The following is a 20,922-nucleotide window of genomic DNA, read 5'->3' on the forward strand; positions in this document are numbered from 1 at the left end:
AAGCCAAACATTTTGGCTGCGGCAATCAAAAGATATATTTTTTTATTATTATGTTTTAAAATTGCGGAAATGAGTATGATCATTGTCAGAGTTTCTCGGGGAAGTTTTTTCAAACTATCAACTGCTTAGTAAGGAAGGTATCAGGTATCCCTGGAGTATCTTGTGAAGCTGGGAGGATTGGGACAGAGAACACAGATTATTAGATGTGCTCTTGTCCTGTAATGGTTTCAGAAAATGTGATTTAATACACAGAGGGTGAGAAGGGACTTGGGCAAGACAAGTTATGACAGGGAGCGCTGGAAGCTAACACCGACCCAAGGGCACTCTGGGACAGACGGGAGACAGCCACTCCACCATCAGAGATCCTGAGAGAACGTGTTACAGTTGGACACAGCCTCCAAACATCCAGTTCACCAAAACACAATCTGCCTGAGAACTCACCAGGTCTGCACCTTGACCTAAGAGAAGAACTAAATAACAAAAGGCTTGACAGAACAAATAGGACTGAGACTGTGACTCTGTATAAAGAGTGTAGGGGAAGTTATTGGGCAGCCTGATTCCTGCTTCTTGACTAATCTCTAATTTCATAGAGAATCTATGAAACAAGCCCATGTACAGTTCATCATGTAGGACACGATTAAACTTTAAGTGCCTTTGTGTTGCAGTATCATACAGTTGGACTCGTCTCGCACACCAGAGCCTCGGCATGTGTTCTCACGTCACTCTCTACCCATCACGGACATCCACTGTGGGCTGATGGGACCTCAGGCAAGAGTGGCCACTGCGTCTTTAGACCAGACTGTTAAGGTAAGAATATTCACACTTAAAGGAAAAAACGTTTGACCACAATTATAATAAGTTATTACAAATAATAAAAAACGTCCCCTGGTGGTTCAGAAGCAGGATCCCGTTCTCTTATCGCCATGGTCCCGGTTCGATTCCCGGGCAGGGAACTAACCAGCCGCTGAGGGATTAAAGCTCAGTTCCGGTCCCAATCCCAGATAAAATGGGAAGGTTACATCAGGAAGGCATAAAAACCCTGTACTAGATACAATATGTGGACAAGCTGAAGTGCTTTGGCTGGAGAAGCCCGAAAGAACAACAACAACAATTACAACTAACTGAATAAAAATAAATGACAATTGTCTCATTCACTCCCTTCAAGACCCAAGATATTTTTAGGCAATACAAATTTCTGTAATTCACTCATTTATGCAGTTATGTGATCATCCAGTCGTGTGGCAGCAGTGCAATACAAAATACACGAAGATATGGGTCAGAAGCTTTGCATAATGTTCACGTCGACCCTCAGAACAGTGATCTAAGGCTGCTTTCACATCTGTAGTTCGGTTCATTTGGTCCGGACCAAAAGCAAAAAATTATACAGTTTCAGTTTTGGTTCCTTTTGACACCACACTGATCGTTCTGTTCCGCACCAGTTGAAACGAACCAAAATGCAGTCATGTGGTAACATCCACATCACTCATTGGCCACATGTCTTTGAGCGTATTTCCTAAACTGCTTCTCGATTGGTCAGAATAAACGTGCGGGAAATTCCAACAAAACTCCGGAAGTAAACAAAAAGAGGAAAATACAGCATACACCATGGAGAGACGACTGCGTGCTGCAATTATGTTCGTGGTTGTGATCTACTACATCGCTTTTGTACAGCACTCTATGCAAAGTCTTAATTTTCATAATGAAGTGCGGATGCGGCTTGAAAATATCATTGTAATGCACTGCAAACGGCGAAGACGCATCGCAAGACACTTCAGGAGGCGGCGAGCATTACGAAACTGTGACATGCTCATCTTCTGAAAATATTGCCAACGACCCCTACGGCAGCTGGTTTAGTCCAAAATGCGCAATACTTTTTGCAGTTAGGTCTATTCCATCTCGGACCGTGCTCTCACCACAAACGAACCGCTCCAGAGTTCGTTTGAAAGCGTACAGAGACCACCTCTTCAAGGAGTTCTCGGTACGCTTGTTTAGTCCGCTCTTGGTGCGAACCAGAGTTCGATTGCTGCATTCTCACCTGCCCAGACGAACCGCACCAAATGAGCAATCGAACTCTGGTACGATTCAACCGAACTGAACAAGGCAGGTGCGAAAGCACCCTCAGTGATTGACATTGTTAGTGCCAGATAGGCTGGTTTGAGTTTTTCTAGAACTGCTGATCTACTAGTTAGCGTCAGTTCTGAAGACAGAATAAGCATGAGACAGGGCAACGGAGAATGGGCAGGCTGGTTCAAACCGACACAAAGGCTACATTAACGCAGCAAATCATTCTGTACAAACGTGTTGAGCAGAAAAGCTTGTCGGAATGAATAACCCTGAGGTGGATAAGCTACAACAACAAAAGACCATGTCAGGTTCCAGTTCTGACAGCCAAGAACACAAAGTCAACACGCTTTATCAGGAACATTTGTTTTCCTGTTGATTCACAAGATTAAAGAAACAACTCGTATGCTCTTTGTCTATTGTTGGGAAACTTGTGCCCAAGTGTAGCCTCCGATTCCTGTTCTGGATGACCGGAGTGTGTCATGATCTAGTCGTTTGGTGGTGTTGCTCATCCTACTCAAGGATTAGTGTGTTGTTGAGCTTTGAGACACGTTTCTGCTCACGATGGTTACCATAACCTTTCTGTCATCTCAAACCCGTCTGGACATTTTCCTTTGAGCTCTCTCATCCACATGAGTCACCATTCTCTTGTCTCAGATGATCATCCTTTTTTTTTATTATTATTATTAAATACTCATACCACCAGCTCTACATCTGACATCTGGGACCCCAAGTTCACGTTTTCTCCATTCTGATATTCCATGATAACAACAAAACCGAAGCTCCTCATCTCTGTTTTACGTTACACATCGCACCGCTGCCTCACGATTGGCTGATTGGGCAGTCCTACAAACGAGCAAGCGACAAAGCATTTCTGTTAAAGTGTGTGTGAAAGTTTGGAAGAATATCTTTCCTCATCTGCCACAAATTAGTGTGGGATATTCATGAAACCCAGAAATGTTATTATACTGTACTCGCATACGGTAGAAATGATAGTTAATATCTTCTAGTCACTGAAGCCTGGTTTATTGCGTTGTGTAAATTAGGTTGTTTAATTTTTAAGCAGTACACACGCCACTCGAAGGCATAGAGATAATGCCGCGTCAACCGCCACGGTCCCTTGTTTAAGCCGAACTCCGCGTTCACCATCGGTCCTGTAATCTCTTTAAGAAGAGTCATTAACAGTCGGTCATGTGGACTGATTACTGATTTGTGTAGTGATTTTCTTCTTCTCTGTTCTTAGCTCCTTGTGTTATTGTAGCATCAACCGCTCAAGGGGTATAAATATTTCTAACGTGTTTACACACCCGCTAACCTTAATCCTGTTAATCAGATTAACAGTTAAATTATAAATATAACGAGGTTTAAATCACACGACGGTAACACAGGTTTAAAAGAGAACGAATCGCAGGCTCAAGTACGCGGGATATCTTTTCGCTCGAGTGGGTTATTGGCGCTTTATTTTGTTTGTACAAAGTGCTCGTGACTTTAACGAGATCTCGTCACGCGTTTACAAGCCTCTCTGCTGTTTAAGCAGTTCAGTAGGTTAATTTTCAACAAGAACATGAGCATCCTCCACCTCCAGCCTTTTTTTTTTTTTTTTTTTTTAAAGCTCTGTAAAATCCTCCTTGCAGTGTAATGAATGTGACCTGGCAGTCAACGCTCTTGATTAAATGACATGGATCAACATGTAATCCGTTCAGTTGCGTTTACCTTCGTATCTGTTCTCAATTTTTCTTTTTCTTTTTTTTCCCCCTCATTGTACTGTAAAACATGTAAAGGTTGAAGTCGAGGTGTCTGAACTTCTACTTATTCATGTCACAGTTTGTACTCTTCTAAAGTGCTTTGCAGTCTGTAACTACACTCTGAATTACAGCTAAACGGATACCATCTAATAAAGTCGTTGTTTCAGTCTGAATCCAATGACTCGGAGTACGGAGTCATAACAATAAAGCCGTGTCACCCTCCAGCTATTTATAGCCTGCGCTGATGCGGCTCTCCTGGGTGCTTGGTTTTTGTTTTTTTTTGGGTCACTTAGAATAAGATCAATACGATAAAGATTAAATGTCCGAGTGGGAGGGACAGAGACTGCTGTGATTGACGGAGGGTGGTGGCGAACTGTCGCTTTTGCTCTTGAAGCCTTTGCTAATCTTCTTATCAACTCGCAAAACAAAATATGTGTTAAAAAAAGTGTCACGCGTCACGTTCGGGTCAGGTCCGAGGTCTGGATTTGAAGGGACTTTGTATTATATTGTAGTTACAGACATTGTCACACTGTTTGTAATTCTTGAGCCAGAACTACAAGAAGAAATATTTTAGAATCTTTCCAAGCGCTAATCTATCTGTGGTTATTTATTGTGTCCAATAACAATGTTTTGTGCAAAACATCCGATATATTGACGTTCATGAAAGGTCAACAAAGTCATCAGTAAGAACGCAGAAGGACCAAGCTTTTTAATCGCGGTGGATTGAGCCGATGCTATAACGAGAAGAAGAACGAACGCTTTCTGAACGCTACAGTGTCTTAAAAAGAGAGAAAGCAGGAAAGATCTGGATCGACAAGATTAGATATAAATTTCCACCAATTAGCATTTTATACAACTGTTCCTTCATGTCCACTAATTTATTTGCCTGGTCATTCTAACGGTGCTTATATTTACTATAAACCACACTGGGATGTTTCACTTCGTATTTTATCGAGGTATCGGTAATGACATCAGCGGAGATGACTGGTAATGGTAATGACTTTTGACTTCAAATCTGCAAGGTCCTTTATTTGAAGATGAAAAATATGAATGAGAAGCCAGTTTTATTAAAAGCACATGGTTTGCTTTAAAGTCAGTGTGACTTCTGTCTGATCTGTTTCCACTAACGGAGCAAAAAATAGACAAAATATTCGTCTGTACTGTGTGTCTGAAATATCGGCCTGGCTGTGATTTTCCTATAGCGCTCTCTCCGCGCCCTCTCGGTATCACCGTACTCGGTAACACTCAGGTGTTATTATCATGCCAATATTAGATGACAGTATGTGGTTTGAATTATTAAATTGCAAATTTGTGCTATCACTGCTCCTGCTGATGTCTGGCATCCACTCAATTGCATGAGCACGTCAAATTATCCGTGCAATTTAATTTAATTGTACAGATCATAGTGTGATTAAAAAAATAATAATAAAAAATTCAGCAAATACTTGCAATTGCTCTATATGGATTTTGTAGCAAGTGATTAACGTTGATATAAATCTATTAATTAATTAATTTATTTGTGTGTGTGTGTGTGTGTGTATATAAAAGAATTATCAATTTGTAGAAAGTCACCAGAAATAAATAAGATATATATACATATATATATATATATAAATTATAAAATATATAACTATAAAAAAAAAAAATATATATATATATATATATTATAGAAAATATATAAATATAAGATAAAAAAAATTATATATATATGTTTTTTAATATGGTTAGTCTTTTTTTTAAAAACCGTTTTAAGTGTTCAGAACATAGAACTGTAGATCAGATGATCTGCTGTTTGCCTTAGTGACTAATTAATACGGTTATCTGAATACATAGTGTGTAAGTGCGTAAGTATTCACTCCCTTTGAACTTTTCCACATGTTGTGGAAGGACTGGAATTGAAAGGCATTAAATGGGAAGTAATAAAATATTTCCTGTAGGGCTGGAAATTAAAAAAAACAAAAAACAAAAAAAACCCCGATTATTTGGTTGCATAAGTATTCACCCCCCGGGACAATCTTCTGCAATAAGTACATGTGGACTGTAAGTAACTTTCATTTCATTTTCATATATTTTAAATTATGTATCCATTTTCTGAATACATATAAAAGATTTATATATAAAAATTGTTAGAAAAGTGAGTTCACTTCCAAGAAGTATGATCCCATTTCTTCTATGGGTTGCAGAATCTCTTGGACATTTGGTTCTCTTATGAGGTTCCACAAAGATGTTGTGTTATTCCTTATGTAGTGAGCGTATATAGAGAACAGAGAGCATGTGTAAGGATGTGAGCAGCTTTGACAAGGACCAGATCGGGATGACTAGTCGACAGTCCCGGTATGCAGAGGTTAGTACCTACCAAAAGTGTGTCATGGAGGGACAACCAGTGAACCAGAGACAGGGTCATGGAGACATCCAAGAATCACTGATGTGTGTGTGTGGAGTGAAGGCTAGCTAGTCTGGTAAAATTCCACAGAAGAGCTACAGTAGCACAAATTTGCTGAAAACTTGAATGCTGGCTATGATACCATAGTGTTGGAATATCACTGCCTGCTGTGTATAGAGCTGTGGTAGCTGAAGACTATGACATGCTGATTCCTGTTCAATACAGAAAGCACCTACAATGGGCAGGTGAGCATCATAACTGGCCTGGGGGATGAGACGACACCAGGATGCACTATGGGAAGATGGCAAGCTGACAGGGAGTATGAGGCGCTTAGAAACTTTAGTTCTAGGCATTCATCGGGATCGGGATGTTTTTTTTTTGGCACCTTAGCATCTACCCAAGCATTGTTGCAGACCAAGTACACTCCTTCATTATAACGTATATAGCTTAGTAGCATAGTGTTTAAGATGTTGGCCTACTGTTCAGAAGGTTGTGAGTTCAAATCCCTTAACCTTCAAGTGCTCTGTGTGCCTGCCAAATGGCAAAATGCAAAATTTGTTCAAGAATGGATTTAAGTGTTTACTTGGCCTCCAAATCCCCCAGATCAAGCTGTGCTGGACAAACACGTCTATACATATAGTCTCCAGCTTACAGCTTGCAATATTCAGAGGTCTTGAGTACATGCCTAGACGAATCCGAGCTGTTTTGGCAGTGATATTAGGCAGGTGGTTTTAATGTTAGAGCTGATTTCTGAGACATTAATCAAAATTTTTGATGCTACTGTAGTTTCAGTTATGAAATGTTGACCTTTGATAGAACCGTCAGCTCAAATGGGATAAAAACTTGACATCAGTGGCTCACAGTCTGGTCAACCTGCAGCAAATATTGGGGAAATAATTCCATCGTTAAATTTTCATCATCTAAATCCATGTTACATGTACAGCAGAAATAGAATTATTTCTAACTGACAGGCTGCTAACGAACTGCTATAAATGATGGTGATGGTGCAGCTGCTGCCGTTGTGTCACTTGTGCATTCTGGACATGCGTGACCTCACGGTGTGACACAGATTGTTTGGACTTCATGGCAACATTGCTGTGAGAGGATTAGGTGAAGTAATCAAGCCTGTTAGCCATGACTGATTTTCAGAGCGTGCAGGAATGAGTTTTTTAACCTCTAGACATGTGGCAAGAAAGACTCCTAGTGTTTATATGTACGAGACACTCAGGTGCTTTCTGAAGTACCATAGAGATTGTTCTTTCAACACCATGAACCCTGTGAATTTTTCACCTGAATCATTGGGGATGTTCACTAGAGAGCCGAGATGAGGAGAAATGACAGGAATGGCACAAGCGCTTGTTTAAAGGCCAGACAAATACAGGCAACCGGGGCTCGGGAGCCACACGGTACTTCCCTTTGCTTGTCACAAGGTACAGCTGGTATTTTGGCAGAAACATTATTTGCCACAATTTTCTGTTCCTGAATAAGTGTTCAGAACATAGACCTGTAGATCAGATGATCTGCTGTTTGCTTTAACGACTAATTCATACGGTCATCTGAATACATAGTGTGTAAGTGCATAAGTTTTCCCCCCCTTTGATCTATTCCACATGTTGGAGAAAGACTGGAATTGAAATGCCCTAGATGGGAAGTAATCAAATATTTTCTGTAGGGTCGGAAATAAAATTAAAAAAAAAAAATCAGGCATATTCTGTTCCAGAATAATATGGTCCAAGCTGTCGGTAGACAATCTGAAAGGTGGGGCAGAGCTGATTTGCACCAAGGCTTTAACATTGCAGTGAGTAAAAGTTCAATGGTAGATGGTTGTCACATATAAAATCCACTTCCTCTTACTTTGTCTTTATACCTTACATCAACATTTGGTTTTTGCCCTGATAAATTGGCAGGTACCCCAATAGACATCATTGTGGAGTGTGAAATGAAGGTCCAAGCGAGCAGTGACGAATCTTACATAAATTAATAAGTTAAAGCTTCAGTGTGCTCAAAAAACAGATTATTACAAACCATGGAAAATATGGGTAAAGACGAATAGTGGAATCCCTTCGAGGGACATCTTCATGTACCCATTTATATAGATAATGTATCCAGGGCTGAAATGTCGTGTTTAAGCCCTCGGCAAAAAGGCCGAATGTCTTTGGCTGAAATTTGAGCCGTGGTGCTCTTTTATCTTGAGCAAAAGTCGGTATGAAGAAAGGATGAAAGGAACGATTGGGAAGAAAGAGAACGGAAAGGAAGGACGGAACAGACGGCGAGGGAAAGAAAATGAAGGACAGAATGGTAAGAAAGAAAAAGAAAGAAAGAGCAAGGCGAAAGAAAGGGAAAGGAATGAAGGAGGGAGTGGAAAGAGAAAGGGAGGAAAAGAAAGGAAGCGTGGAACGAACTGAAGGAAAGAACGGAAGGGATGGAAAAACAGACAGAAGGAAGGAACGGGTGGAAGGAAAGAAGGAACTTAAGGAGGGAAGGGACAGAAGGAAAGAGAGAACTAAGGGAAGAAAGGAATGGACAGCAGGAATTGAAGGAAGGATAGATTGGACAGAAGAAAGGAAGGAAGGAATGGATAGAAGGAATTGAAGGAAGGAATGAAGGAAGGAATTGATAGAAGGAATTGAAGGAAGGAATGGATAGAAGGAAGGAAGGAATGGATAAAAGGAATAGAAAAATGGAAGGAAGGAATGGACAGAAGGAAAAGAAGGAAGGAAGGATTGGACAGAAGGGAAGGAAGGAAGGAGTGGATAGAAGGAATAGAAAAAAAACGACAGAAGGAATGAATAGAAGGAAGGAAAGAAAGAAAGGAACAGGATTAAAGAAAGAAAGGAAAGATTCGGAGATCTGTTTGTGTCAGGCACCGAGAGTTTTCTCCATGCTGTAAGAGCGTAGCTGGAGTGAGACCTCTCTCTAAACAGGGTGAACGGTTTAGAACAACAATAAGCCGAGCTGAAGCTCAGTGTGAAGAACGCTGATGAGAACTAGTAACCCAGTCAGTAGCTGAGTATTTGGAAAAAATAATATATGTACAAGTGGCATTTATAGATAAATGATGCATGTATCTGTCCGTTTTATTCCTGAGGCATAGACCAGTGTTTCTCTTCAATATAACAAGCCATGATCCCTCACATCTACAGTAACAAGACGAGCCCAAGTAATTAATGACTCCCAGAATGTCCGGTGAGAGCTTTTTTGAAACCCTGCCAGATGTTGGGACTGTATAAATATCAAACTTCCTTTATTGGTATTTGAGATTGGGGAGAAAGCGTTTACAGCAACGCAATGCGGACTGTTTCTGCTAACCGCCAGGTGAACCTCTGATCTGTACATAATTAAAGGATAGATGACAGTAAGAACAAACAAATAAAAAAAAAAGATCCACTTGTTATGAGAAGCACCATATTTTTCAGATCCTCTCAGATGATTCTGCTGATGTACTGTTCCTTCTGCACTAGCTTTAGCTCGGTCTTCCTTCTCAGAAGGTCATGCTGGTTTGGTTCCTCGTGTTCTTGCGTGCCGTTCCAGTCGGGCTTCTGACAACCCCATGCTATCATGTTTCTCTCTGATTTTGGAGAGATGAGCTGGAATTCAGAGTATGAGCACATTGTTAAAGCTGCTTTGTCTAAACATCGAGAAACCTGATTGCTCATGATTGGGTGAAGGACTTGGAGGCACTTGCCCAGTTCACTAGTATTCCTGTGGGGTTTATGTTTTTTGCTGGTTAGAACGCTTACATGTACCATCTTCGATGATGATGATGATTTTCAATACATTTTCACTCCATGTGAGACTTTGAAAAAATGCTTCTATACAAGAATAAATCTGACTGCTTAGTTCTAGTGTTTGATTTGGGTTAATACTATTTTTTATGATAAGATTAGAGTTACGCTTTGAGATCATTTTGCCAGCATGGGTTCAGGTCTACTTGTCCTCTTAGAAGGAAAAATCCTTCCCAAAGAAATTCTTCTATACTTTAATGAAATCTAAACGGTCCCAGTCTGTCCTGATGTCCTGAACGGTCCCAGTCTGTCCTCGCTCAGGGCGATTTTGGCCTGATGCATTAGATCATTGGCGAAAACACCATCTGTGTGAATAACCGTGCTCATCCCTCCAGTACAGATCCAGACGTGTAAAATCAAGTTGCCAGAGTAACACCAAAGCTCATTTGGTGGTTTGTTTTATTGTTGTTCACTTTCTACACCTTTCTGAATGCCAAACTAGTAAAACGAACTAAATTCAATTAAAGACCAAGTTAAATATCTACCGTTTGTATAACTTTACTATAAACCCGTGATTTGATATAGAGTTGTAACTGCTGGGTTCTTCCATGTTCCGTTCATACAGAGCTGTTGCTAAACATCAGTTTGTTTTTTGTTTTTTTTCTTTCTTTGATTTGTTTCTTGTGACCAAAGTTTTTTTTTTTCCATTAGCCTAAAAAATAATATATTCCATTGAAAAATAAGTCTTATCAGTGAAGCCATGTTCAGGATTTAATATCTTGTATATAAATTTTTTCCATATACATGAAATTTGGCAGGCATAAATACCCCTTTTCCACCAAAAAGAACCGAGTGCTGGTTCAGAGCTAGTGCTGGTGCTGGTTCAAAGTTGGTTCCACTGGCGATCCTTCTAAGAACCGGTTTGCCTTTCCACCGGTTAGAGAGCCATCACAGAGCCGAGTCTGACGTCACTGTATATACGTGTCACGTTACACAGCAACGTTAGCGCAGCAGCGGCAAACACAACAACAACAATGGCAGATGTTGCTTTACTGTTAATGCTCATGGCTTTGTGAACCTACACTTTATGTATAAAACCTACAATTTGTATAAACGGAGGTTGTAATGGAGAAAGTACATAACATTATTTTATCATTAACATAGAAAAAAGTTAGCCTTAGCATGTAGCTACCTACTATCATGTGTTCTGATAACTGATCATATTGTGGTAAAGTAAAAGTGTATTAAACATTAGTATACTTAAGGTACATTATCAAATGTGCTAACAGTAGCCCCGCCCACAGCCCCTGACGCAAGCGGTTCTTAAGTCTAGACCAGCAACGTTTTGGTGCTACTTAAGAACCACTTTTCCTGGTTCAGAGCCGGTGCTTTGGCTGTCGAAAAAGAAAGAACTGGTTCTAAATTAGGCTCTGGCTCCGAACCAGCACTCAAACTGCCTCGGTGGAAAAGGGGAAAAAGACAAACTTGTTTGGTGTCTGTATTAATGCTCAAAAGGCCAGTTGTTTTCTTATCAGCTCTATCAGGATTAGACCTTTCTACTATATATTGTACTAACATCAGAACATCCGCACACACAATAGTCGCACTATTCTACCAATAAACAGTATTATATAATTTATTTGTTTTTTGTTTTTTTTTTAAACCTGTGGTGTGAAAGTGTTGGCCCCGTCCTTGATTTCTTATTTAGTTTGTCACACTTTATTGTTTCAGATCATCAAACAGAGGTAAATATTATAATTTAAAGACAAGTAAACACAACATGCAGTTTTTAAATGAAGGACGATGTGCGGCCATCTGTTCGTGACCTCAAGCTGAAGCGAACTTGAAGCGAACTTGGGTTCTGCAGCAGGACAATGATCCAAAACACACCAGTGTGTCCACCTCTGAACGGCTAGAAAAAAAACAAAACGAAGATTTGGAGTGGCCTATACATAGTCCTGACCTGAATCCTATTGAGATGCTGTGGCATGACCTTAAAAAGGCAGTTCATGCTCGAAAACCCTCCGATGTGGCTGAATTACAACAATTCTGCAAAGATGAGTGGAGCAAAATTCCTCCACAGCGCTGTAACAGAGTCATCGCAAGTTATCGCAAACGCTTGTAGGTGTTCTTGCTCCTAAGGGTGCTAGGTTTAGGGGGCAAACACTTTTTCACACAGGGCCATGTAGGTTTGGATTTTGTTTTCCCTTAATAATAAAAACCTTCATTTAAAAACTGCATGTTGTGCTTACTCGTGTTATCTGTGACTAATATTTCAATTTGTTTGATCTTAAACATTAAAGTGTGACACACGTACAAAAAATAAAAAATCAGGAAGGGTGCCAACACTTTTTCACACCACTGTATATCATTGTTTCTGTTTTTATTGTAACTATTTTTTTTCTTTTTTTTTTTTTTTTTGACACAGACAGATGAAAAGCATTTCCCAGTGGCTTATACAGGCTGCTTTTCTAGACACATATGCTGAGCGTTTCAGATTTTTCTTGACCTACTATATTTCATTGACTTTCTATTCAAATCTGAGGTCTGAACAAATAGAATAGTATACATTATTGTCATTGCACGGCTTCACAACGTGTACAAAATGCGAAAAATAGGGTTAGTGTGACGTGAGCAGATATGTGCATGAAATAAAGGAGAAGAACTAAAGAATATATAACTTGGCACGAATCCAGATAGTCAGATATTAACAAAGTTACTGTCGGTTTATGCTGTGTTTATGCGGCACGACGGTGACGTTATCTCAATAGTAGAATCCTGGCTGAAATATCTGGGTGAAATGTGTGTATGGGGTTTTCAAGAAATATTAACTACAAAAAGAACGAACAAAATCGGAGACGTACAGCACCGACGCTAGCTGGCTTGACATGGAAAGGCTCTAGCTGTGATTTTAATGAATCGAATCACCTTTGGATTTGAGAATTTTGTATAATTAGAGTTTTTTTTGTTTTTGTTTTTTTTAGGGTTTATTACTTACAGTATACATTTATGGAGAATTGCTGTATAATAAATTTTCAACATGTTATTTCAGTAGCATTCGTTTTTTTTTCCGTTTTTTTTTTCTCAATAAACCTCGACAATCTCCACAACAAACTTTCCTTCATCTGTCCCAAGTACCCAGTGTGTCGTTGGCAGCTATTTTTCATCTATCAGCTCGTTATTTTTTTCGGGCTTAATTTCTCCTGGCTGTCGCACATTTGTCATCGGCCGGGTGTCTGGTGTTCAGTATCGTCTCAACTCTAGTAGATGCGTGTTTGTCGCCGGAGATGAACGATTCTGTCTGATGCAGTTTGTTCCATCCGAGCCAGAGGTCGCATGAGTCAAGCTATTGGAGGATCTAATGAATGGGGAATAAATAGGTTTTTTGCGTCACCTTTACTGTCGACCAGAACCTGATTAGAAACAGCAGACCAATTCCCAACCATCATGTTCCTGTAGTCCTGTTCTATTTTTATTTATTTATTTAGTTTTATAGATATTACATTTTCACATTAATGTAATCGTCTAACCATCTGTTTGATTTATAATCATATGGAATTTATTTATTTATTGGTCACTTCCTGATGCACGGCTTCATGAAACACAATCTCCATCTTTTTTTTTTTTTTTTTTAACTTTGAAAATCATACCTATATTTTTTCCAGAATAAATTATCCTGCCCTTTTCTACTCCTCCAGTGGCTTGTGTTTTCCTACCTCGGTAATCATTTCTCCTTAGCAGAATAATATGCAGTTTGAGATGTAGCCCTTGCGTGCTGTATGTTTATTGGCCAGCATGAAGGAATGACGGCAAGTTATTTAAAAGAATCCCTTTTGCGAGGCGTCGTGGCTTGCTTGTATTTCAATTTCAGTCGTGGCTCAATCCCAATGAGTTCTTCAAATGAATCGGTCACTCGACATAGATGAAGTCTGTGGTTTTAAAACAGCGTCTGAAAACCAAGGGAAAAATTCACTCGATGCGGTCAACTTCCGCAATATAAACCGTACAATCGTACGGTTCTGATGAGACACGGCATCCGTGTTAGATATGCTCATCAAGTAACGCTCCGGTGGACGCCTGTAGTAATCATCATCAATTTGCAAATCACTGAGACTGGAGTGTCTTCATGATGGTTGTCGCTGATTTGAATACAAACTGACTCACCGTTTTACTGACCAACACAACTGGACAGAAGAGAAGATGCAGCTTTAATAATAGTACGCAATTGTAGATAGTTCCGTTTCGGTCCGGTTCCTCGTATCATCTCAGGGACGATTTACTCGCTCGTTAAGGATAGATTTAATTTTTAATATCATTCATTTATGTCCTGATTCAGTATATTTCAGTAAAGCCAGTTGTAACAATACCTGGTGTTAAAAGCACTACAGGAATAAAATTGAAATGAATTCTGTAAAGGTGTAGATATAGGAACTTTATAAAGGGTTACATTCTCAAATCTGATTGGACAGAAAGTGTGTTATTGTACCATGTCGCGGCTCGGACCGTATTTCCGGCTGTAACACAAGCAATTTGTTCCTCTTTCAAATACCTCCTTGTTGCTATAGGAACATTTCAGACACACAGATTTGTACATCATTTAATAAGACTAGACTACTAGACAAATTAAACTTCTGGTTTAACAAAGTCATTCTTCTAATCATTAATGTAGTGATTTACATTTAGTGTCGGACACAAAGCACTTTGTACAACATTGTTTCCCAAAACAGGAAAGTCTTCAAGAGGGAAACCTTGTACACCGTCGCTAAACGCCTCGGCCGAGCTGTAAGTGGTAGATTGTTGTCTAGATCATGCGGTTATAAGAAAATGATGCTTTACGTCATGCTGCATCACACCCTTGAGAGAGAGAGAGAGAGAGAACTAAATTATATAAACGGATTAAGAAAATAGAAAATTGACTGATTAATAAAACCCTGAGTTCCCAACAAAGACACCTGCATGGAAAAAATTATATTTTCCACTGTAACTAATGTTCTATTACATTATATGTAATATTCAATTTCACATTTTTTTTTTTTATTTCCATTCTTTTTTTATTTTTCATTTGTCACAGCCCGGGTTCGATTCCCAGGCAGGGTGCTAATAAAGCCACCGAAGAGTTAACTCTCAGTGCCGCTCCCAAGCCCGGATAAAAATGAAAGGGTTGCGTCAGGAAGGGGATCCGGAGTAAAACCTTTGCCAAATCTAATATGCGGACCACGTGATCCGCTATGGAGACCCCGAACAGGAAGCAGCTGGGAAAAAGCATCACTCAATCTATCATACGCATAAATGAGCAGCAGGCTAGAGGGCTGCATTGGGATTGGGCTCCCGCGGGACCCAACGCAAATCTCGCGGGAGCAGGCAGTTTCACCTTTGCCCCGGGCGGGAGTGGGCGGTCAGAAAATTTAGTGGGAGATCCGCGGGACCCGGTGGGATTTGGCGTGTAGCCTAATAATATGAATGGAGTCAACACATGATGTTGAGAAGAAGTTTAAAGCGTCTGTTTACTTGACAAAAGCAAAGCAAGGCAAGTCAGACATCTGGACACAATTCTCAATTGTCACTGAAAAAAATGGGAAAAAGTTAAACTTCATAAGTTGCAATAAATGTGCAAAAGTGTTCATTTACAACAGACATAAAAAACAAATGTTTTTGTCAGGTGTGTTGCTTTGGTTTAGTATTAATTTATCTTATTTAAATGCAATCATGTTTAATTCTGTTATTCTGGACATTAGCCTGAACTAATAATTAGTCTGATCATTTGTATACAATCAAAATTTTCACAAGCTCTCAAGAAAAAAATCCGCGGGAGTGGACACAAACATTGCGGGTGCGGGCGGGAGTGGAACACGCAGCTTGCGGGCGTGGGCGGTCCTGGTCAGAAATTCAGTGGGAGCGGGTGAGTGCGGGTTTATAAAAACAGTCCCGCGCAGTGCTCTACAGCAGGCTGCAAGTTGTTCACCTGTTTACGTGGTAAAGCACAAAATCTGCAATCTTAAAGTCTAGTGTCGGTGTAAAATCCCGATACTACAAAGTTTCGCAATTTTATCTCGAATTCGTCCGAGCAAGCATCTTGTGAGTCTTTTAAAGTAAATTTTGAAAATAGGACATTCAATGTACCAAAAGATTTTGTTCTCTAGACGATCATCAGATCGCCAGCAATCCAAACAACGCTGAATCCTGATGCCTCTAAACTTTCTCCATTAAAGGTAGCGTTCGTCTTTCAGAGGGCGAAAGACACACAAGTTCTTTCTCCACTCGGCTTCAGCACTTTTTGTTTTATGACCGGGTCGTCACACTGATCTCCTCCAATTATTAGTCCAATCCCAGCTTTATTTTATGGTCGGTTTGTCTCCTTTATGATGGCCCATCCGTCACTCTGATCTGTGGAAGGTATGCCAAAGAGGGAACGCTAGAACACTCTATAATCTTATATTTAGTGTCCGTACAACTCGGTCATGAGGCAGAGGCTATCCTGACCAGGAATCCGGGGAAAGGAAAACGGGGGGGGGAAATAAATAAAAAATCTACTGCCGTGTCAGTAAGAAATGCGGTCTGATTAAAAATCGGACGGGGAAAAGAAGGGCAGCTAGGAATTCCGCCGTGGCCGTTCCGGCTTATTAATCTTCACCCAGTAGACGTTAGATATGCATGTTGGACTTCTTTTAACTCTCAGAGCTGTCTGTTGGCTTTGAAAAGCTAGTCTGTGAGTTGGATTAAAGGAGGATGAATGGCCTTAACCTACCTCTCTATGAGATAAGCCTTCCATTCCTACTGTAGACTTTTAAAACCTACTCGTCAGCACTTCCTCTAAGCCTATATTATATTGGCTCGGGGCACAATGACCGAGCATCAAAGTTCTTGGCAAAAGTATTATCATCTCTAAATAATTAGATCTGTCGAGTCATTAATTTGGGGAACGGCTTGGAACAGAAATGTGCGATGCAGAGCAGACTCATATTTATTGTCCTTAGCATCAGATGGTTCATCGCTCTTGGTCTTCCAAGGTGATAGAAAACAGGGCTTTCCCTTCATCCTGTCTCTGTAACCACATACAAAGCGGGTGGGCTGAGCATCGTAGACGGATGCTTCAGAATTCCTGGCAATCTTAAGATCTTCTTACCGTATACCGTAATTCACATGGGAGTGCACACATGGAAAAGCTCCTGACCATGGACCATCGCCGCTTTAGGGATTTTATTTTATTTATTTATTTATTTCATGTTGGTGGTTCAAAGGCTCTTGTGAAGATTCATGACTTTATACATTCTCTCTGACTCCTGCCTGTGCCAGGAGGTTACGCCAGATCTTTCAACATAATAACGAGCACCAACCGACATCCGTATCAGCACAGAACGGACTGTGGGAAAACAAAAACCTTTAAAAGTTACAGCTACAATCCTGTGGTTTGATTCGAAGGAGACGGTTCGACACGAGACGGAGATTCGGTTTGAACTTTGGGCGGGTGATGTCTGAACTGGTGTGTAATCCGTATAGAACTGATCTTGTTTATATTTATACCAAAATGATCTGAACCTACACAATTAAATGGTGTCTGAACGAGCGCTTTCTTTCTAATCGTCATGCCTATGTAATTTCCTGTATCGGCTCCAACTTTTCCCTTTTCGTCATGTGATCGTATGGGAGAAATAGGATTCATTTATGCTTTTAATAATCTTATTTCATCCTTAAATTATCTATTACTTATGTATTATTTTCATTGCAACGTTTTCATTAAATTACTCACACCGGGCTTTGCGTTTAGTCACGTATCGGTTACACGTGGTCTTTAAAATTCTTTTACAAGTTATTATAACAGATTGGCGAAAATAAACAGCTTTGTTATATCTGCAGTGTCAATACATCATTTCCTTCCGCTTATCTATCTTTCTGTCTGTCTACCCACCCATCCATTTATCCATTCATCCTTTCATCCATTCATCCATCTATCCGTTTAATCTACAGTAGAGCACATTAATTACTGGTGTACACTTACGACCAGTGTTGGGCAGTAACGCATTACTGTAACGCAGTTACTTTTGACAGTAACTAATTCTCTAACGCATTACTATCTAAATAAATTAACTCTGTTACCATACGGTGCGTTTGTCCGTTACTTTTTTAAATTAGTTCATTTATGTTGAAGTGTAGCCTACAGCCTAACCTGTTTACAGCAGCGACGCATTGTAGGATCGGTGGATACCCGACCTGTAAACACGAAGACGCCGCACTGTGGGCGTGTTTCTGTTTATTCAGGTATGTGCGACAGTAACGGCGAGTCAAGGCGAGAGCAAGACGAGTTTCTCTAAGTGGATATATGCTCATTATTTCTTTAAAAAAAAGTAACTAAAAAGTTACTTTTAACAGTAACGCGTTACTTTTTGGTGTAAGTAATCGACAAAGTAATTGAGTTACTTTTTGAATGAAGTAACTAGTATTTCTTAGTAACTACTGAAACACAACACTGCTCATGACAGAATAAAATAAAGCTGGGCCTTCTGTTTACAAAAGGCAGCGCAAAGGGACGTCCGACGCGAACAGCCTTGGTGCTGATGATGAAAATAATACAGACAACTATTCAAATAAAATGTAGCTATTCGAACACAAGGCTGTTTTTTTGCTATCCTTTTATGTTGCTATATAATCTTATACATCATTCTGTCTTTCCTTATGTATCTTCCAGCTGTGGGAGATTTCCTCCGGAGAGATGCTTCTGTCAGTCCTCTTTGACGTCAGCATCATGTCCGTGACCCTCGACCCCTGTGAGTACTTCCTGTTCTGCGGAGGAAGTGACGGGAATGTCTTTCAGGTGTCCCTCTGTAACACGGTGAGTGCACGAGTTGCATCATTTGACTCTAATTTAAATCTATAGGATCGATTAGACGTGAACCGTGTAAAGGGGATCGATACCTCAGCAGTTGCGGGCTGCGTTTGTGCGAGCGTGATGAGGTGTAGAGGAACGATAGGGAGGTCGCAAGTGACCTCAGGAAGCATTACAAATGAAACCAAACCTTCGAAACTTGCACAGGGTTTAAAGGAAAAGCTTTAAAAGCTTTTAAGGCTTAAAGGATGAACACACACTCATCCGCTACTCTCACACCTCACTTTACGTACCAGTAGGTTCTAATTTAACCCAATTTAAATAAAGATAGTAAGTAATACTGATCGGAAAAGGAATTGTAGTGACTATAAATAGATCAGGTCAGATGGAGAGATGACGGTTTCTGTGCTCGTTAGTCGCACATTAAAGGTGTGGTGCTCGATGTTTGAAAGCCAATGTTGACATTTGAACTCACCAAAACAAACACACCCCTAATCCAAATGGGTGTCACCCCTGTTTTATTAGCTCCGCCCCACACATACATACGCAACCCAGGCAACTATTATGGCGGAACCTGTTGGGGCAGCTGGCCGAGGGGATATTTTTTATCAATAAATGCACTTGGCAAGTCTCCACCATGTCAATGTTTCTGTCGCTTTCTGCTAATGTCACACATGCACACTGAACACTCTCTCCGCCCCATATTGACAAGACTAGCCAATGAGCCCTTTGTGCTCATTGGCTACACGTTTGTTTTCTTTGACGGCCCGACTCGGTTTTCTGAAGCATTTTTCAAACATCGTCCATCGTACTTTCTGAGAGAGCTGTGCGCATGTTTGGTACATCTGAATTGAATACGGTTTTGGACCGAATGCGTGTTGTGATGTCTCACAATAGGTCTCGGCCCAAATCTACAGAAAATCAGCGGCCATTTTGTGTAATTTATCCTGAAGCAACTGGAACAGAGGTCTACATTTGTAGTGTAGCTGCAGTTTAAACTCGCAAGAAATCCTTTTAGAATAAACACCGAATGAAACGTTGGTGCAAAATCAGATTCTTTTCTGGTTTAAATTATATTCTGACTTGAGATTGTGGAGCACCACTTCCAGCGAAGTGACTTGTCTTCCGAGTCACACTTGAATCGCACAGCAGGATCGACTTTACGTCACACTTGAAGTTCCAGCCGACACTTTCTCGTAATTTCCACTTGTTCTGTTTCGCTAGTACACGAGAGACTATGCTGTTATATCAGATGGCATGAAGAAGCCTTAACCCCAGTAGACGACTCCTACCTCTCTGCGTTTCTAGATTAGTTTTATATATCAGCACACGTGTGTCTTTGATCTTCTACTAAAATGTTATATAGCAATTATTAACAATAGTTTCATCCCTGTTTCAAAAAAATGGAACGTATGTAGCTGAGAAACTGGAATGAATAAACTCTTCAGAGTAAAATCTCTAAAGTCTCAAACAGGCGAAACTCTGTAAATGTTCTCCTAACAAAAATGTACCAGTATATCAATGGCTATTGTTAAACAACGTGATTGTTTTTAAAAAATGTTTCATATTTCATGCTAAGTTCAGACGTTCAGACGCTCGCAGCGACAAATCGACCAGAAATCATGCATTTTCAATGAGAACTTGCGGCGAGACGAGCGACAACGAGGAGTTTAGACCTTTAAGCCAATATGGATCGACTCCGATTGGTGGTCGCTGTACCGAGTCTGTGCCAGCATTCCACTCGTGCCAGCATTCCACTACCCACTGAAAAATGTTGTTACCATGGCAACCCATCGAATGAACACCTACTGGAGACTTCATAGTACAGCAACTGGAGACCCGTACTGATAAAATCACCGTGCATGTGAACGCAGCTTTAGATCTTGTGGCGTGACTGTGATTAAGTATCAGTCACTACAGCGTATGGTCGTTTCTTCAGAAATCCACATTTGTCCTCCGACCTTGTGTGAACCTGCAGGTCCTGCAAGTAAACTACTGCTGTTTTTATTCAAAAGGAATTCAATTGAATCTGTGAAGTGGTTCATCAGCACACAGGCTCTTCGTGTCTTCCTTTAACTCTTAGTCACTGTTGGCAGGTTCATCTTTTTGAAAGAGTGTTCATTTTTTTTTTATTTTTTTTTTTTTTTTGTATTTTCTGACGTGTGAAGGTTAGGAGCAGAAAAGCTT

At 40.3% G+C, this 20,922-nt stretch overlaps 1 protein-coding gene across 2 annotated transcripts in view; it reads left to right on the forward strand.

Moving 5' to 3' along the window:
* The window catches only part of wdr18 (WD repeat domain 18), a 77,905-nt gene that overhangs the window by 25,807 nt on the left and 31,176 nt on the right, over positions 1-20,922 (forward strand). For both annotated transcript variants that reach the window (XM_047810239.1, XM_027169952.2), the window contains exons 4-5: positions 666-807; positions 18,598-18,741. In XM_047810239.1, the coding sequence (XP_047666195.1) occupies positions 666-807; positions 18,598-18,741 (286 nt within the window). The remainder of the gene's footprint in view (positions 1-665; positions 808-18,597; positions 18,742-20,922) is intronic.

The sequence above is a fragment of the Tachysurus fulvidraco genome, chromosome 2, assembly GCF_022655615.1.
Source record: "Tachysurus fulvidraco isolate hzauxx_2018 chromosome 2, HZAU_PFXX_2.0, whole genome shotgun sequence".
NCBI classification, from domain to species: domain Eukaryota; kingdom Metazoa; phylum Chordata; class Actinopteri; order Siluriformes; family Bagridae; genus Tachysurus; species Tachysurus fulvidraco.